At 61.3% G+C, this 16528-nt stretch overlaps 1 protein-coding gene across 3 annotated transcripts in view; it reads right to left on the bottom strand.

The window, feature by feature from the left end:
* The window catches only part of GLCE (glucuronic acid epimerase), a 44360-nt gene extending 32063 nt beyond the window's left edge, over nt 1-12297 (bottom strand). For 2 of the 3 annotated variants that reach the window (XM_064669314.1, XM_064669311.1), the window contains exon 1: nt 3417-3567. Coding sequence is in view for 1 of the 3 variants with exons in the window: in XM_064669310.1 (XP_064525380.1) it covers nt 6096-6262; nt 6364-6463; nt 6657-6741; nt 7260-7384; nt 7806-7850; nt 8578-8664; nt 8897-9021; nt 9266-9398; nt 9856-10038; nt 10598-10773; nt 11786-11933 (1374 nt within the window). In the remaining 2 variants the exon portion in view is untranslated. Of the gene's footprint in view, nt 1-3416; nt 3568-6095; nt 6263-6363; nt 6464-6656; nt 6742-7259; nt 7385-7805; nt 7851-8577; nt 8665-8896; nt 9022-9265; nt 9399-9855; nt 10039-10597; nt 10774-11785 lie in introns of those variants that run through there. The other variant, XM_064669310.1, reaches the window with a different exon arrangement.
* Nucleotides 12298-16528: the final 4231 nt, after the last annotated feature.

Below are 16528 nucleotides of genomic sequence, written 5' to 3'. Positions count from 1 at the left end.
CACTGCTAAGTTTTCCGGGTCTGCTCGTTGCTTTAATTCCCAAATTTTACTCAGGAGCGTCAGAAAATCCCAAAATGGCAACAGTGGGAAAGGGGAACATCCTCTGCCACCTCAGGGCTGCTCACAGAGCTCAGGGATGAGTCAACTCCCTTTGAATCCGGCAGGAACCGGCTCGGGAAGTTCCGACTGCGGCTCCGACGGGAAAATTCCATCGTTAAACCCCAAAGAACCCGTTCAATTAACTCCATGAGAAGATTCCTTTTCATCTTCCAGCTCAATTAAAAGTCCAGAGAAACAGAGCCAATTTATTGGAACCTCAGAGAAATCCAGCTCATTATTCCCTTTCCGAAGGAACCGAGATCCGGAACAGCAAAAACCAGGAGAAATCCACCAAAAATGAGGGGAAAAGCCCCAAAGCAGCACTTTGAGGATGCCCTGCTCCTGCTCCAGTGGGATCACAGCCCTAAGATGGTGCTTGGGGGTATTTTTCCCACATTTTCCCTGTTTTCCTGAAGGAAAATCTAATTTCCTGCAGGACCTGCACCAGCCACGACTTGTTTTCCTGCTGGAAAACTGGGGATTCAGGACCAAAAATGGGAGAGGAATGACCTGGGGACACTCGTCCTACAGAGAATTCCTGCCAGCTCCAGCTTCCCCTTTTCCTGGGCCTCCAGTCATTCCAGGGCCGTGGGACACCAACGGAGCAGCCCCAGCCAGGATTTCTGGGATACTTTGAAAAACCATTCCAAAGGGAGGCAGTGGGAGGTGTCCCTGGATCATCTTTAAGGTCCTTCCAACCCAAAGCATTCCAGGATTCCATGACCCCCTGCTCCTTCTCCAGGGGGATCACAGCCCAAAAATGGCATTTTGGGGTTTCTTTCCCAATATTTTCCCTGTTTTCCTGAAGGAAACCCTCTTGTTTCCAGTGGAAGTCTCCCTGCCCATGGAACTGGATCATCTTCAGGGTCCTTCCAGCCCAAAGCATTCCAGGATTCCATGATTAGCCCATGGAAAGTTAAAGGAGGCATCACCTGAAGGGTCACATGCCAGGAACAGGAAAAAAATGGAGGAATCCACCAAAACTGAGGGAAAAGCCCCCAAAGCAGCACTTTGAGGATCCCTGCTCCTGCTCCCGTGGGATCACAGCCCTAAGATGGTACTTGGGGTATTTTTCCCACATTTTTCCCTGTTTTCCTGAAGCTGCCACCCAAAAATGCTTCAATTATTCCCTGTGAAATCAAGTCTCCCTTCCCTGGGAGAGCACAGAGCCATTCCAGGAGCTGGGAAGCCAAAATAATCATGGAAGTTTGTGGAAAAGGTCCAAAAAACACCTGGATCAGCAAAATTCCTCTGACCTTGACTTTATTTATCGATTCCCAACCGTATTCCAAGGGTCACCGGGGGGGAAATAAAGCCTTTTAACCCACAAAGGGCAGAATTCCAGCCCCACTTCCCAACTTTTCCAAAGAAAACCCCAGCAGGACGTGGATCTGTGAAATATTGTTCAGCCTTTTCCCATCTGGCTGAGTTGGGAAGCACAAAATGGCCTTAAAATCCCTTTTTTTTTAATCCCTGGAGAGTTTTATCCAGGAGAACTCGGAACCACTGGCAGCTCCTGTGGCTGCTGGAAAAGCCAAAGGGTTCCAATTCCTGATGGGAAAATAACAAAATCCACTGAGAAATTCCCCCATTTTTGGGCTGCACTTCCCCAATTCCAACAGGCAGAGCTGGAATGGACATTCCTGGGTGGAAAACGAGCCTCTTCCCCTGCCTGGGAATGTGCAAGAGGAAGATTTTTAGCCAAAAATTGGAATGATAATCCCACTATCCTGGATCCTCCTGAGCTTTTTTGGGATGGGCAGCACTTGGAAGCCCAAATCCCTCAGGAATTGCAGCATAAACTCGTCCTATTTGTGTCTTCCTGACTTCCTGGGGCAAGAAAGGGCCAAAATTCCCACTGATTATGGGATTTCTCCCTGTTTTCCACAGGTCTGTGCCCTGGAAGGAGTGGAGACCATCAAATCCTGGAATGTTCTCCTCCTCCCAGCCCTCACTCAGCTCTTCCCAGAATTGGGATTATCTGGATTCTCCCCTTCCCTGGTAGGAAAAATCGATATTACTGGAATTTTCCCCCTCCCTGGCAGGAGGATCATCAGGTTTTCTCCTCTTCCTGCTGTTCCAGAGGGAGTGAATTCCAAAAAAACCCACATACAGGCCACACCTCGGAATTAAATCCTGTTCAGGACTCACTGATCCCACACAAAATTCCCAGAGCTCCCAAACAAATCAATCCACCTGTCCCAGCAGCCACAACCTCACCTGGATCCTTCCCACAAACAGGTGGAATCACTCTGCACGTTCCAGAGGCACCTGGAAAACTCCTGTTCTCCCAGATGGAAGTTCCAAGGCTTGGTCAGACAGCCCTGGAGCTCCCAGTGGGAAATGAAGGACCAGGACAACATTCCAAGGAACATCCCGAGCCTGGGAGAGCCTCCAGGTGGGATCTGTGATCCCTGAGGCCTCAGTGAGACACAAATCCATGGAAAACACCGGGATGGAGCACAGGCACCCCAGAGCTGAGCAGGGGCAGCCCCTCCAAACTCTTCCCTAGGGATAGCCAGGGATTGGAGCAGCCTGGGAACAGGGAAGGTGTCCCTGCCCACGGCACTGGATGGGCTTTGAGGTCCCTTCCCACTCAAACCATTCCAGGATTATCCCAGTAACACAACCCATGTCCCAGGAATACCCCCGTTCCAGGGCTGAGGCCACAGAACCCCCTGGAACAGCACACACCGGGATTTTCCAGGACTGGGAGCCCTCAGTGATCCCCATTTACTCCCCCTGGAGTTCGGATCCCCCTGGATTGGGGGTTTTCCAGGCAGGACTCAGGCTGGAAGGGTCCTGGGAGTTCCTCAGCAGCACAGCCTGGATTCCCATATCCCAGGGCCCATATTCCCACATCCAAAGGCTCATACTCCTGCACCCCACACCCCATATTCCCACCGCCCCTATTCCCGCATCCCCCAGCCCGTATTTTCCCAGTCCATACTCCCGTACCCTACAGGCTGTATTCCCACATTTCACAGTTTATATTCCCATACCTCACAGCCCGTATTCCCACTTTCCATGGCCCATGTTCCCACATCCCCCAGCCCCACGGGCCGTATTTTCCCAGTCCCTATTCCCGCACCGCATATCCCCCAATCCCCCATTCCAGGGCCGGCATTCCCAGCCCCTATTCCCCCATGCCCGGCTCTCACACCAGCCCAGCCCAGCCCAGCCCAGCCCAGCCCCGCCGGCGCGGGCTGAGCCCGCTCACCCCTCCCTGCCGTCCCCAGCCCGCTGGCCGCGGGGCCTGTCCCGTTCTGTCCCGGTTTATCCCGGTTTATCCCGGTCCCTCCCGCCCCGCTCGGTACCTGCGCCGGGCCCTGTCGTGCGGCGGAACCCCCGCGCGGGGCAGCGGGGGCGCACGGAGGGGCCGCGCCGGGCCCCGCCCGGGCGGGCCGCGGCCAATGGGAGCGCGCGGTGGGCGGCGCGCGCTCGGGGCGGCGGCCAATGAGAGCGCGCGGCGCGGCGCCGCCGCTACCGCCACAGCGGCGCCGGGCGGGGCCGGGCCGGGCCGGGCGGAGGCACCGCCACCGGGACACACCGGGGATACCGGGGCCGCTCCCGCCGCCGCCTCCCTCCCCACCCCGGGGCTGTGTCCCTGCTCTGCGCCTCCCACCGGACCCACCGGGGCGGGGGGGATGGGTGGGGCGCGGCGCGCGCGCGGCCCCGGCGGCGGCCAATGGGGAGCGCGAGTTGAGGGGGCGGGGCTTCGGGGAGGGGCGGGCTCCGATTGGCTGCGCGCGGCCCCGCCCATGTCGCGGTCACGTGGGCGGCGCGGAGGAGCCGCGTGACCCGGCCGGGTCTGCTCCGGGGTTAATTAACGATAATTAGCGGGGCTCGGGAATGAAAGCGCAGCGGGAGGGGCTCGGCCGCACCGCAAAGGTGGAGGTTGTGCCGCGGGGAGAGGGGTGTGGCCGGCGAGGAGCCGCCCCCGAGGGCGGGGCGGGGCCAGGGGAGGGTCAGGGGGAATATCGGGAAATTCCCTGATGGAAAAGGGGGTTGGAACGACCTGCCCGGGGCAGGGGGGGAGCTCCACCCCTGGAGGGGTTTAACAGCCCTGTGGATGTGGCACCTGGGGACACGGTCGGGGTTAGGGTTGGACTCGGTGATCCCTGAGGGCTTTTCCAGCCCCAACCATTCCATGAGTCCAGAGGGCTCCCAAAGGACGCGAGCGAGGAAACAACCCCCGAGTTAACACCGAGTGCCCGATTTCCGCCGTGGTTTTAATCGGGACAAGGGATGGAGGGACAGGACACAGGGAATGGCTTCCACTGCCAGAGGGCAGGGAAAGATGGGATAGTGGGAAGGAATTCCTGGCTGGGAGGGTGGGGAGGGGCTGGGGTGGAATTCCCAGGGAAGCTGTGGCTGCCCCTGGATCCCTGGAAGTGTCCAAGGCCAGGTTGGACGGGGCTTGGAGCCACCTGGGCTAGTGGAAGGTGTCCCTGGGTGGAACTGGAGGGGATTTAAGGTCCTTCCAACTCCAACCATTCCAGGATTCCCTAATTATTGTCTTGTTCCTGGTTGTCCCCGGTGACATGGGGTGGGATGGGGTGGGGAGGGATGGGATGGAGGAGCTGCCAAATTATTTGTCTTTGCAGAACAACGTTCGGTGCCTCCCAGGAAGGAGCAGCCGGAGCTGCCCCGGGATAAGGGATGGGGTCGGGGGGTCCCAGAGGACCCGGGGGGGTCCAACAGGGATCCGGGGGGTCCCGGGAGCGCAGCCCCATTCCCGAAGGGCCGCCTGGAGCTGTTCCCGGGGCTGCAGTGCCCTCCTGTGGGGGGAATCCCAAACCAGCCCAGATCTCTGCCAGGTGACACAGGACCCGTCCCAGCCATCCCAAATCCCTGCCAGGTGACACAGGACCCGTCCCAGCCATCCCAAATCCCTGCCAGGTGACACAGGACCCGTCCCTGCCATCCCAAATCCCTGCCAGGTGACACAGGACCCGTCCCAGCCATCCCAAATCCCTGCCAGGTGACACAGGACCCATCCCTGCCATCCCAAATCCCTGGGACCCTGGTTCTCCCCCTCCACCCCACCGTGGCTGCTCCAGGACCCCCATCTCCACATCCCACCCGGCCCCAGGATCCCACCCCTCCATCCCACATCCCCCTGGCCCATCCCACCGTGCATCCCCCCTCTTCCCAGCCCCGATGGAGCAGCTCCCAGCCCCGGTGCCATCCGTGGGCAGGCCTGGCAGGGCGGGAAGGCCCCGGCTCAGAAGTTCTCCCTGGAGAAGCGGAAGCCGAAGCGCTCGCAGTGCCCCCGGATGACCTTGGCCAGGGCTGGGGAGCCACAGAAGAACACCTGGACCTTCCCAACCTGCTCCTGGGCCACCTTCCCAAACACCTGGAGCACAGGGGGAAGGGGGAGAGGGAGTGCTGGCTGGACCCAGGGGATTGGGGGCCGGATTAGGGGGTCCCTCCCAGACCAACCCATTCCATGGCTTATGATCCCTGGGCCTGATTAGGGCTTGGAACAAGGTGATCCTTAAGGTCCTTTCCAACCCATTCCATGGTTTATGATCCCTGGGGTGGATTAGGGGGTCGGAATGAGATGATCCTTAATGCTCCTCCCACCCCAACCCATTCCATGGTTTATGACCCTGGGATGGGTCAGGGGGTTGGAATGGGATGATCTTTAAGGTCCTTTCCAACCCAACCCATTCCATGATTTATGATTCCTGGGCCAGATTAAGGGGTGGAACAGGATGATCCTTAAGGTCCTTTCCAACCCATTCCACGGTTCTGTGATCCCTGGGCTGGATGAGGGGGTTGGAACCTTTAAGGATCTTACGGATCTTTACGGTCCTTTCCACCCCAACCCATTCCCTGATTTCTGATCCCTGCCTGCCTTGGCACAGCTCAGGCTCCCTGTAACCCCTGGCATTCCCTGTCCTGGATCTGGATGTCCCAGCGCACCCAGAGGGGTCTATCCCTGGTTCCCCCTGCCCCGGGACAGTTTTGGGACGTGTCCCGGTGCCCACCTTGCCCCAGTCGGGCCGGCCGGGCTGTGTCCGGGTGCGCAGCCCGGTGATGGAATCCCGCTTTTCCTTGGCCGCCAGCAGATCCAGCGCCACCTGCAGCCCCAGGGCCTTCACGTCGCTCCTCGCCAGGGCCGAGGTCATGTACAGGTGGAGCTCCAGGAACCGCCCTGGGGGTGCCAGGGGAGCCCGGCTGGCACCGCGGACCCGCACCCCGGCACCGGGATGGATGGGGGATGTCCCGGGAATGCTGGCCCTGCCTCCCGCTCACCTCCCGGCTCCAGCTCCGCCTGCTCCCTTTCCAGCTTGCTCAGGAGGCTGAGGAACCACTCGAAGTGCTTCTGATCCCGGTTTATCCAGATGAAATCCACCTGGAAGGGCGGGGCAGCCTCTGCTCCGGAGGTGGAAGCAGCACAGGGACCAAATCCGGCCACCAAACCCGGCCATGCCCTGCCCAAACCTCCGGCATGGGAGGGATGCCCGTGGGCTCTGCACCCTCCTGCCCCACCCCAGGGCACACCTGGATCCCACATCCCCTCCATGTGCTCCTGCTCCCATTCCTACCTTCCTGAGGGTCATGTCCTGGTCCCGCAGCTCCTCACACCAGGAATGGTGGCAGCTGGGGCAGCTCAGCCTCCGCCGGCGGTACCTGTGCACGAGGATACAGCCCTTCCTGCCCTTTCCTGCTCCTTCCTGCTCCTTCCTGCCCCTTCCTGCCCCTTCCTGCCCCTTCCTGCCCCTTCCTGCTCCTTCCTGCTCCTTCCTGCCTTTTCCTGCCCTTTCCTGCCCCTCTCTGTCCCTTCCTGTCCTTTTCTGTCCCTTTTTGCCCCTGCCTGTCCACTCCTGCACCTTCCTGCCCCTGCCTTCCCTTTCCTGCCCCTTCCTGCTCTTTCCTGTCCTTCCTGCCCCTCTCTGTCCCTTTTCTGCCCCAGGATGTCCCTTCCTGTCCCTTCCTGCCCCCCCCCCGGGAAAATCCTGGCACTGAGAGAGGACCCCCCTGGGGGTCTGGGAACCGAGTGCCGAGGTTGGAAGCGAGCAGGACCCCGAGGGGTGTCGAAGGACAGGTCTTTCTGGCTGAACATCACCTGGTGCTTCCCAAATCCAGCCAGGGCCGTTCTGGGAAGCTCCCAGGTCTCCAGGGGCACCCTGAGCTGCAGGGACACCCACCTGTACATGATGCTCTGCAGGATGGAGGCGAAGGGGGTGATCCCGATCCCGGCCCCGATGAGCACGGCGTGTTCCGACAGGAAGATCCGCCGCGTCGGGGTCCCGTAGGGACCGTCCAGGAAGCACTGGGAGAGAGAACACACGGATCACAGGGGGCTGGAGCGACTCCCAGCCTGAGGGGAAGAGCAGGGATAGAGCACAAAGGGCATTGCAGGTGGAATTTGGGGGCTCTGGGGGAGTTTTGTGGGAGCAAAGGAAGAGGAGGAGGGGTGGGGAGGAGCAGGAAGGCTCCAGCAGGGCAGGGTTGGGATCAGCCCCACATGGGACCATCCATACCTGGGGACACATGGATGGGATGGCTGGGAACAGGGATGGGGCTGTCAGGAGTAGGGATGGGGTGGTCAGGAGCAGGGATGGGGCAGCCAGGAACATGGATGGGGTGGTCAGGAGCAGGGATGGGGTGGTCAGGAGCAGGGATGGGGTGCTCAGGCCCACAGGTGGGTCCCCCCAGGAATGCTGAGCCCAGGGAAGGCCCCAGCCCCTCACCTTGACACTGCAGAGCCGCCGGGTCTCCCCCGGGCCGGTGGAACCCTGTGAGGTGCAGAGAGCAGTGACAGCCCCTCCCTGCACAGAGCTGGGACATCCCCTCCCTACAGAGCAGTGACAGCCCCTCCCTGCCCAGCCCCTCCTGACCCTGCCTGTTCCTGGGATCGGGGGGTTTTCCCAGCTGGGTTATCCAGCTGCACACACACTTCCAGCCCCATCCCTCAGTCAGAGCTGGGGGGAATGAGGGGTTTGCAGTGACTGTGCTGGCTCAGGCAGTGGGAGCAGCCACAGGGCACCTCTGCTTATCCAGGGATGGACAGGAGCAGATCTGTTATCATGGAATCATGGAATGCTTTGGGCTGGAAGGGACATTAAAGTCCATCTCATTCCACCCCCTGCCACAGGCAGGGACACCTTCCACTAGCCCAGGTTGCTCCAACCTGGCCTTGGACACTTCCAGGGGTGGGGCAGCCACAGCTTCTCTGGGCAACCTGTGCCAGGGCCTCCCCACCCTCCCAGCCAGGAATTCCTTCCTGATCTCCAGTATCCAATCTAACCCCCCTGTGGCTGCTCCTCCAGCCTGGAGGGATCAACATCCTGATAAAGCCACCAGTGGAGGCTCTCGGTGTCCTGGCAGGGCCCTGGGCACACCCCAGGGGTTCTGTTTGAAGGATCCCTTAAAGAAGAAGCTCTGGGCTGGTTCCTCCAGGTCGCTCCTGGCTGTGGATGGGGCAGAGCCCCCTCCCTGCCCTGGGCTGGGCTCAGTGCTCACCCCCCTCTCCAGGTCCTGTCCCAGGGCAGTGGCTCTGAACGCTGTCAGCTGGACAGATCCATCCCTGCCAGAGGCCACCGAGCCTTCCTGGAAAACAGAGGGCAGGAATCACTGCTGGGATGCTCCCGGGGGCTGTGTCCCTCCAGCAGGGTCAGCAGGGCGGTGGGACACCAAATCCCCCAGGGCTGGGCAAGCACCGTGCAGGGAATGTGCATCCCGAGGGATAACCCAGCACCCCAGGGATCCACTCCACATCCAGCCCAGACCTGGCTGTGCTGCTTTGCTGGGTTTGCCCAGAGCTGATCCCAGTCCCACCGACCTGTGCCCAGCTCCGGCTCCTCCCGGGCGGATTCGGCTCCGGGCTGGGCGATTCCAGCTGCTGGAAGTACTCGTACAGCCTGTTGGTCCACTGGCCCAGAGACCTGATGTGCAGCCAGAGGGTCTCTGTGGGATCAAACAGAGAAGAGGGTGCTCAAAATCTTGAATGCTTTGGCTTGGAAGGGACCTTAAAACCCATCCAGTGCCACCTGCTGCCACAGGGGCAGGGGCACCTCCCACGGGACCAGGCTGCTCCAAGCTGGCAAAACATCACCCTGGCGATGCAAAACATCAGCCCAGGGATGCAAAACATCATTCTAGTGATGCAAAGCACCCCAGGGATGGGACATTGGGAAGGCTGTGCTCCCACCTGGCTGCTCGGGGGCGCTGCTGATGGAGAAGGGGTGCCACTCGTAGGAGGCGATGGCCGGGACGTTCAGGTACACGTAGTCCCCGGGTTTGAAGTGGAAGGACGGAGGTCTCTGGATCACCAGGTGAGTCACCTGGAGGAGGAGGGGAGCAGGAAAGCTGGAGCAGCCAGAGGACACTGGCTGGTGTGCCCAGGGGGTCCCTGTGCAGCTGAACCCCTGGGCTGTGTCTCCCAGTGGCTGACACAAGACGGGCTCCCAGGTTGGACCTAAAAGGGGGTTTATTCCCCTGTTCTCTGCCCACTTTGTGTTGAACAACAGTCCCAGTTCAGGCTGGACTCAAACAGGGGTTTTGTCAAAATTAAGAATCTGGGCAGTTTTCATTTTGGCTCCAGTTGTTCCACGACTTTGGGTGGTTTTGAACTTGAAAAATCAGCAAAAATTCTCAGTTAAATAAACAATGGCTCGAAAACGAAGAAATTTCTTTCACCTCTCCCTGCAAACCTAAACCATCCAAACCCCCAGTTTTCCATGGAAACTCTGGGTTTACTGGGTTATTCCTGCTCTCCCCAGAGGAGCTCTGGGTGCACACCTTGGAGGGGAGCAGGTTGACCTCCACGATGTGCAGCCCCCCCGCCCGGCGCCAGGCCCAGCCCAGAACCTTCTCCAGCACAAACAGGGAGCCAGGAACCAAGAACCACTTCCAGAAGTGGGGGCCATGGAGGATGAGGAGGGTCCAGACAGAGATGTAGGAGAGGTGGGTCCAGTAGAAAACCTGTGGGCAGGGAATGGAGGCACAGGGAATGTGTGGAGCCAAACTGTGCCTCGTGGTGAGGCTGTGCCAGGGCATCCCGGGGGGAAAAGGCAAATGAATCATGGAATGTTCTGTGTGGGAAGGGAGCTTAAACATTATCCAGGTCCTGCTTGGGCAGGGACACCTTCCACCAGCCCAGGTTGCTCCAACCTGGCCTTGGACACTTCCAGGGATCCAGGGGCAGCCACAGCTTCTCTGGGCAACCTGTGCCAGGGCCTCCCCACCCTCCCAGCCAAGAATTCCTTCCCAATCTCCCATCCAACCCTGCCCTCTGCCAGTGTGAAGCCATTCCTGTTGTCCCACCTTCCCTCTTATCCCATCCAGGGAGAAAAGCCCAGAAACCCCAAACCTGCAAACCTGGGGAGTGTCCAGGGGGTGTCGGGGGCACTGCCCCAGCCCAGCTCCCCCTCCTCGCGGGGCAGCCCCTGGATGGGCACCCACCCATCCACCCACCCACCCACCCACGGGACCCTCCCCCTGGTGCCCCCACCCCACCCACCGGGGTTTTCCCCTTTCCCACCTCGAAGTGGCCGCGGCGCCGGACGCAGGGGCTGGAGAAGGTGCCCATGGCGAGCAGCAGCGCCAGCAGGGCCAGCCCGGTCTGGGGGGCTGTGCCCCCAACGCCGCCCCCCCCGGGCCGTGCCCACAGCAGCGACTCGAGCAGGGCAGGGCCCCCGTCCCGCTGTGCCAGCCGGGCTGGGGGCACACACAGGGACACTGGTTTCACCCGGACACCGTGGGAATGCCCCGTTCCCCCTCCCCTGACCCCCTTCCCGGGCTCGGTGTCGTGTCCCGGGGGCACCGGGGCATCCTGTGCCGGGGGATCGTGCGGGAGGGTGGGCAGGGGGGGCAGAGCTGCTCCCCTGAGGGGGGTGGGCAGCCCTGGCACCCACCGCGGGCTGGGGAGGCTGGGGGGTGACGGGGTGAGGGGTGCAGGGCAATGGGGAGCTTGGAGTGCAGGACTGAGGGGTGCAGGACTGGGGGGGGGGGGGGGGTTGCAAGGCTGTGGGGTGCAGGGTTTTGGGGTGCAGGGCTGTGGGGGGGGGGTTGCAGGGCTGAAGGGTGCAGGGTTTTGGGGTGCAGGGCTATGGGGTGCTGGGGGGTGTAGGGTTTTGAGGTGCAGGGCTATGGGGTGCTGGGGGGTGTAGGGTTTTGGGGTGCGGGGCTGTGTGTGCCAGACGCCACCCGGGAGCAGCGCGGGGGGAGCGGGAGCCCTTTGGCTGTCGGGCTGGGAACCACTAGAGGGGGATCACAGACTGTGCGGCACCGCCGCGCCCGCCGCTGCTGCTCCTGCCCACACCCTGCCTGTGCCCTGCCCACACCCTGCCCGCGCCCTGCTTGTACCCTCGCAGCCCCTCTCGGCATGGGCACCCCCTCTCCTGGGCTTACATCCCCCTCCTGGGACATGTGCACCCCCCGGGACACGAGCATCCCTTCCCTGGGATATCCACACCCCTCCAGGACAGGAGCATCCCCTCCGAACATCGGCTCCCTTCCCCGAGACATCTGCATCCCTCTGGGATACGGGCATCCCTCTGGGCATCCCCCTCAACACGAGCATCCCCCAGGACACGTATCCCTGGGATACCTCCATCCCCCCGGGATACCTCCATCCCCCCGGGATATCTCCATCCCCCCGGGACGGGAGCACCCTCTCCCCGCTCCTCCGCCGTGGCCGAGGTCCCCCCGCCGCAGGGCCGGCACTCACCGAGGTGGGCGATGTGAGCCCCGCTGTGAGCGGCCCCCAGGGCCAGCACCACGTACCCCACGAGCTGGTGGCACTGCACGGGCTGGTCCAGGGGCAGCGCCTCGGCCGCGGCCGTGGAGCGGAGCCAGGTCAGGCACCGCCGCAGCATCGGCACCTCCGGGGCGGGGGGACAAAGGGAGGGGTGTTGGGGGCGCGTGGAGATACCAGGGGGGCAATGAGAGGTGCCAGGGGAAAATTGGGCATGCCAGGGGCACTTGGGGGCAATGGGAGGTGTTGGGAGGCAGTGAGGGATAACAGGGGGCAATGGGAGGTGCCAGGGGATGATGAGAGATGTGGGGAGGATTTGGAGGTGGCAGTGGCAGCAGGAGATGCTGGGGAGGGCAATGAGAAATAGCAGAGGGGCAACGGGAGATGCTGGGGAGAAATGGGAGATGCCAGGGGCAAGTGGAGTTGTTGGGGGCAATGAGAGATGTTGGGTGTAACTGGAGATGCCAGGGGGCAATGGGAGATTTTGGGGATGATTGGAGGTGCTAGAGGCAATTAGAGCTGTTGGGGGCAATGGGAGATGCTGGGGAGGCAATGGGAGATGTTTGGGGTAATTGGAGATGCCAAGGAGGTAATGGGAGATGTTTGGGGTGATTGGAGATGCCAGGGGGTAACGGGAGATGTTTGGGGTAATTGGAGATGCCAGGGGGGTAACGGGAGATGTTTGGGGTAATTGGAGATGCCAGGGGCACCTGGAAGTGGTGGAGGCAACGGGAAATATTGGGGAGCAATGGGAGATACCAGGGGACAGTGGGAGACGTTGGGGGTAGTAGGAGATGCCAGGGGGCAAGGGGAGGGGCTGGGAGCACTGGGAGAGACCAGGGGCATGTGGAGATGCTGGGGGGCAACTGGAAATGTTGGGGGCAACATCCCTCCTGGACTCCCACAGTCCCTCCACCCCTCCCCGTGCCCGTGCCCCGCACTCACAGCCAGGAGGGCACAGTCGAGGTTGAGCCCCTGCCCGCAGCCCCGGGCCACCATGATCGCGGGGCCGAGCCCGCGGTGCCTCAGGGCCGCCAGGGTGAAGAGCAGCAGGTTGAGGGCGGCGAAGCCCCCCAGGCAGCCCAGCTGGCCCCGGTGGTTGTACCAGTAGCCCCGGGACAGGCAGCGCGGGCGGGGCCGCTCCGGGGGCTCCGGGGGCTTCAGCCAACTGGCGGCACTGGGAGAAAGGAGTGGAGCTGCCTTCCGGGGAAGGGGGAGCTGGGGAGGGCGTGTGCCGGGCTGGCACCAGCATGGGGGCACCCCTGCACCACCCCAGCACCCATCCCTGCATCCCAGCCCAGCATCCAGTGTGGCATCAGCCCTACATCCATCTCAAATCCATCCCTGTATCCATCTCAGCACCATTCCTGCATCCATCCCAGCACCATTCCTGCATCCATCCCAGCACCATTCCTGCATCCATCCCAAAACCATCCCTGCATCCATCTCAGCACTATCCCTGCATCCATCCCAGCACCATTCCTGCACCCAGACCTGTGGCATCATCCCTGCACTCACCCCTGTATCCAAGTCCCACGCCCATCCCATCACAATCCCAAACCCCAACACCAACCCCTCACCCATCCCTGAATCCAAGACCAGCACCTGGCTTGGCATTATCCCTGCACCCATCCCAACATCCAAACCCCCATCCCAACACCATCCCTGCATCCAAGCAAGGCTCCCCAGTTGCTCCCAGTGCCAGCCAAGCCCTGCCCAGTTTGTCCCCCCCCCCCCTCCCCCGAGAGTCTCGACAGGAGCAGAAATCCCCCAGTTTTCCTCCAGCAGGAGGACAAAGATGCTCCCTGGGGGGGACTCCCAGCCGGAGGGTCCCACCTGATGGTCAGGTTCTCCATGAGCTCTGGGAAGGCCTCCAGCTGCTCCTGGAGCTCCGGGAAGGTGATGGAGCCGCTGTGGTCCCTGTCAGCCGCCTCCAGGAGGGCCCTGGTGAGGTCCCCCAGGCGCTCCTCGGGCAGGGACACGCAGCTCTCCCGGAGGCACCAGCGCAGCACCAGCTGCAGCTCCTCCGCCTCGATGGAGCCGCTGCCTGGGGGGGCACGATGGACACTGGGCAAAATTCCTTCGTGGAAAGGGTGGTCGGGCAGTGGAACAACCTGCCCAGGGCAGGGGTGGGGTCCCCACCCCCTGGAGGGGCTTTAAAGCCCTGTGGATGTGGCACTTGGGGACGTGGTTAATGGTGGCCTTGGCAGTGCTGGGGGAGCTTGGGCTCGATCTCAAAGGGCTGTTCCAACCAAACTGATCCTCCAGGTCCATGAAACCAGGATGGGGAGTTGGTGTTTGAGCAGAGCAGAGCCCACTCCTCTCCATGGCTGAGGGTGAAAGCACTCCATGGGAATTCCTGACATGTGGCCAATTTAATTGCTGCCTTTCAGACGGATTTTTGATGTTCTCACCATGGAATGATGATCCCAGACAGACACGAAGCTCCAGCAGCGCAGACCCCCCGCCAGCCCTTGGCTCTGCTCAGAGCAGAGCCCTCCCACCTTCCAAACCCCAACTTCATCCCAAAGAAACACGGCTCAGTGTGTTTTCCCTCGTCTCACCGTCCACGTCGTAGACCTGGAAGAGGAAGCTGAGCTTGTCCCGCTGGTCCCCGTGCACGAGCAGCCTCAGGGCCCTCAGCAGCTCCTCCAGGCTGATGGTGCCGCTGCCGTCGGCGTCGAACAGGGCGAAGAACCTCTCGGCAAAGAAGGACTGTGGGAGCACCACGGGAGCTGGGATGATCCCAAGTCACGGGATCCTGGAATGCCTGGCTTGGAAGGACCCTAAAGCTCATCTTGTTCCACCCCCTCCCACGGGCAGGGACACCTTCCACCACAGCAGGTTGCCCCAGCCTGGCCTTGGACGCTTCCAGGGATCCAGGGGCAGCCACAGCTTCCCTTGGAATTTCATTCCAGTCCTTCACCACCCTCCCAGGGAAGAATTCCTTCCCAATATCCCACCTAACCCTTCCCTCTGGCACCTCGTTCCAACCCCCTGCCATGGGCAGAGACACCTTTCCCTGGAGCAGGTTTTGTGACCGCCCTGCACGGGGTGTAACGAGGAGAGACCTTCAAGGTCCTCCCTTCCCAAACCATCCCAGGATCCTCTAACCCCATGAACACCACACAGTCCCATTTTTAAGCTGGATTTTCCCTCGGTCCCCTCCTGGGGCAGAGCTGGGTGCTGTCCTGGGGCAGGACCCCCACGGCCCATCCCCGGGGGGACCCCTCACCTCCTTCACTTGCAGGGCACTTTTGAACTCTTCCAGGCTGATTTCCTTGTCCTTCCCGGCGATGCTCCCGAACTGCTTCGTCACCCAGCGCAGCCACTCGGCGTCTCCCGCCGTGCCCATGGTGCTGCACCTGCGGGAGGCGACATTCCAAGCCCTGCATCCCTCCAAATCCGCCTTGTCCGTGCTCCTGCCGTGCCTCCAGCCCCTCCAGCCTCGTGCTGCTGAGCGGAGCAGGGGCTGCTCTCTGGGAACGGGTCACTCGGGGAAACTGGGCTCTCAAAATTAGGGAAATCTGGGGCTGGAGAGCCTGGTTTCCCAGACTGACCCATTCCCAGAGTCCTTCAGCTCCCAGGGACAGGGAGGTGCTGCTCCTCTGCCAAGCTGTGCTGGAAGAGGGGTGATGGCAGTAAGATTTTGGGATTTGGGGCTTCCTTTTGCCAGCAAAAACCAGAGCAGGGAGATGGGAATCTTTGCTCTCCACAGGCATTCATCCCTCCCTCCCCTTCCCTCTCCTCCCTGGATTGTCCTCACCTCCCTCCTCCTGCTCCCTCCTTGCCTTCCCACCCCCTGTCCCCCCTCTGTCTCCTTTTCCAGACCTCCACAATTCCTCAAATCCCCCATGCTCACATCAGATCCAGCAGCAGCCCCCCAACAGTCCCAAATTACTGTAGGACCTCGTTATCTCGGGAAACCAAAGGAAAATCCACATGGAGCTGCCACGTTCAACGAGCCTTTTTCCAGCCCCAAAGGTGTGACCCAACCCCTTCTGTTCACCCCAAATGGCTCCTGGGGACACCAGAGGGGGCCTGGCAGAGGGATATGGTGTTCCTGAGGAGGACAGGCAGGGATGGATCAGATTTGGGATGTCCAGCTGGGACAAGGCACAACTCCTGCCCACACTGGTCACTCCCAGCCCTCTCCCACCTCATTCCCGTTGTCCCTCCTGTCCTGTCCTACAGCCACACACCAGGTCCCTGCTGCACCCTGGCTCTTCCAGCTGATCCCAGCTCTTGGATGTTCCTCCTGCAGCGTCCTTGATTTCACATTCCCTGCCCCACTGAGCCCCCTGCCCTTGGGAAGCGTGTCCTGCCAAACCCACACGGCCTGGGATCCAGCGGCGCTTCCGTCGCCATTCAGGGCCCGTCAGGAACACACGGGGAAGTGTCTTTTCCATACTGCCACCTTTATTCCTTCCTGAACAGATCCTGCTTGTGCAGCTCTAAACTGGGACTCCTCTGGGGGAGGAGGTTGCCATGGGAATGTCAGGACCAGAAACCAGGTAGTAAAACATTCCTGCTCCGCCGGCGCTGTCACGGAGCGCCGGGCAGGGAAGGCAGGAGAGGGTTGTGCAGAGGCAGAGCTGGAGCTGAGGCAGCTGATCCCGGCTGGAAAACTCCCTCCCTCTCCCTGCCTGCTTGTTTCTTGGGAAGTTGGCTGAGCTTTGGAGCAAATTCCCCCCCTGGCTGCACGGGAAGGGCAGG

Source organism: Pseudopipra pipra, chromosome 12 (assembly GCF_036250125.1).
Source record: "Pseudopipra pipra isolate bDixPip1 chromosome 12, bDixPip1.hap1, whole genome shotgun sequence".
Taxonomy (NCBI): domain Eukaryota; kingdom Metazoa; phylum Chordata; class Aves; order Passeriformes; family Pipridae; genus Pseudopipra; species Pseudopipra pipra.
The sequence above is the reverse complement of the archived record's forward strand: the minus strand, read 5'-3'. Positions and strand labels throughout refer to the sequence as shown.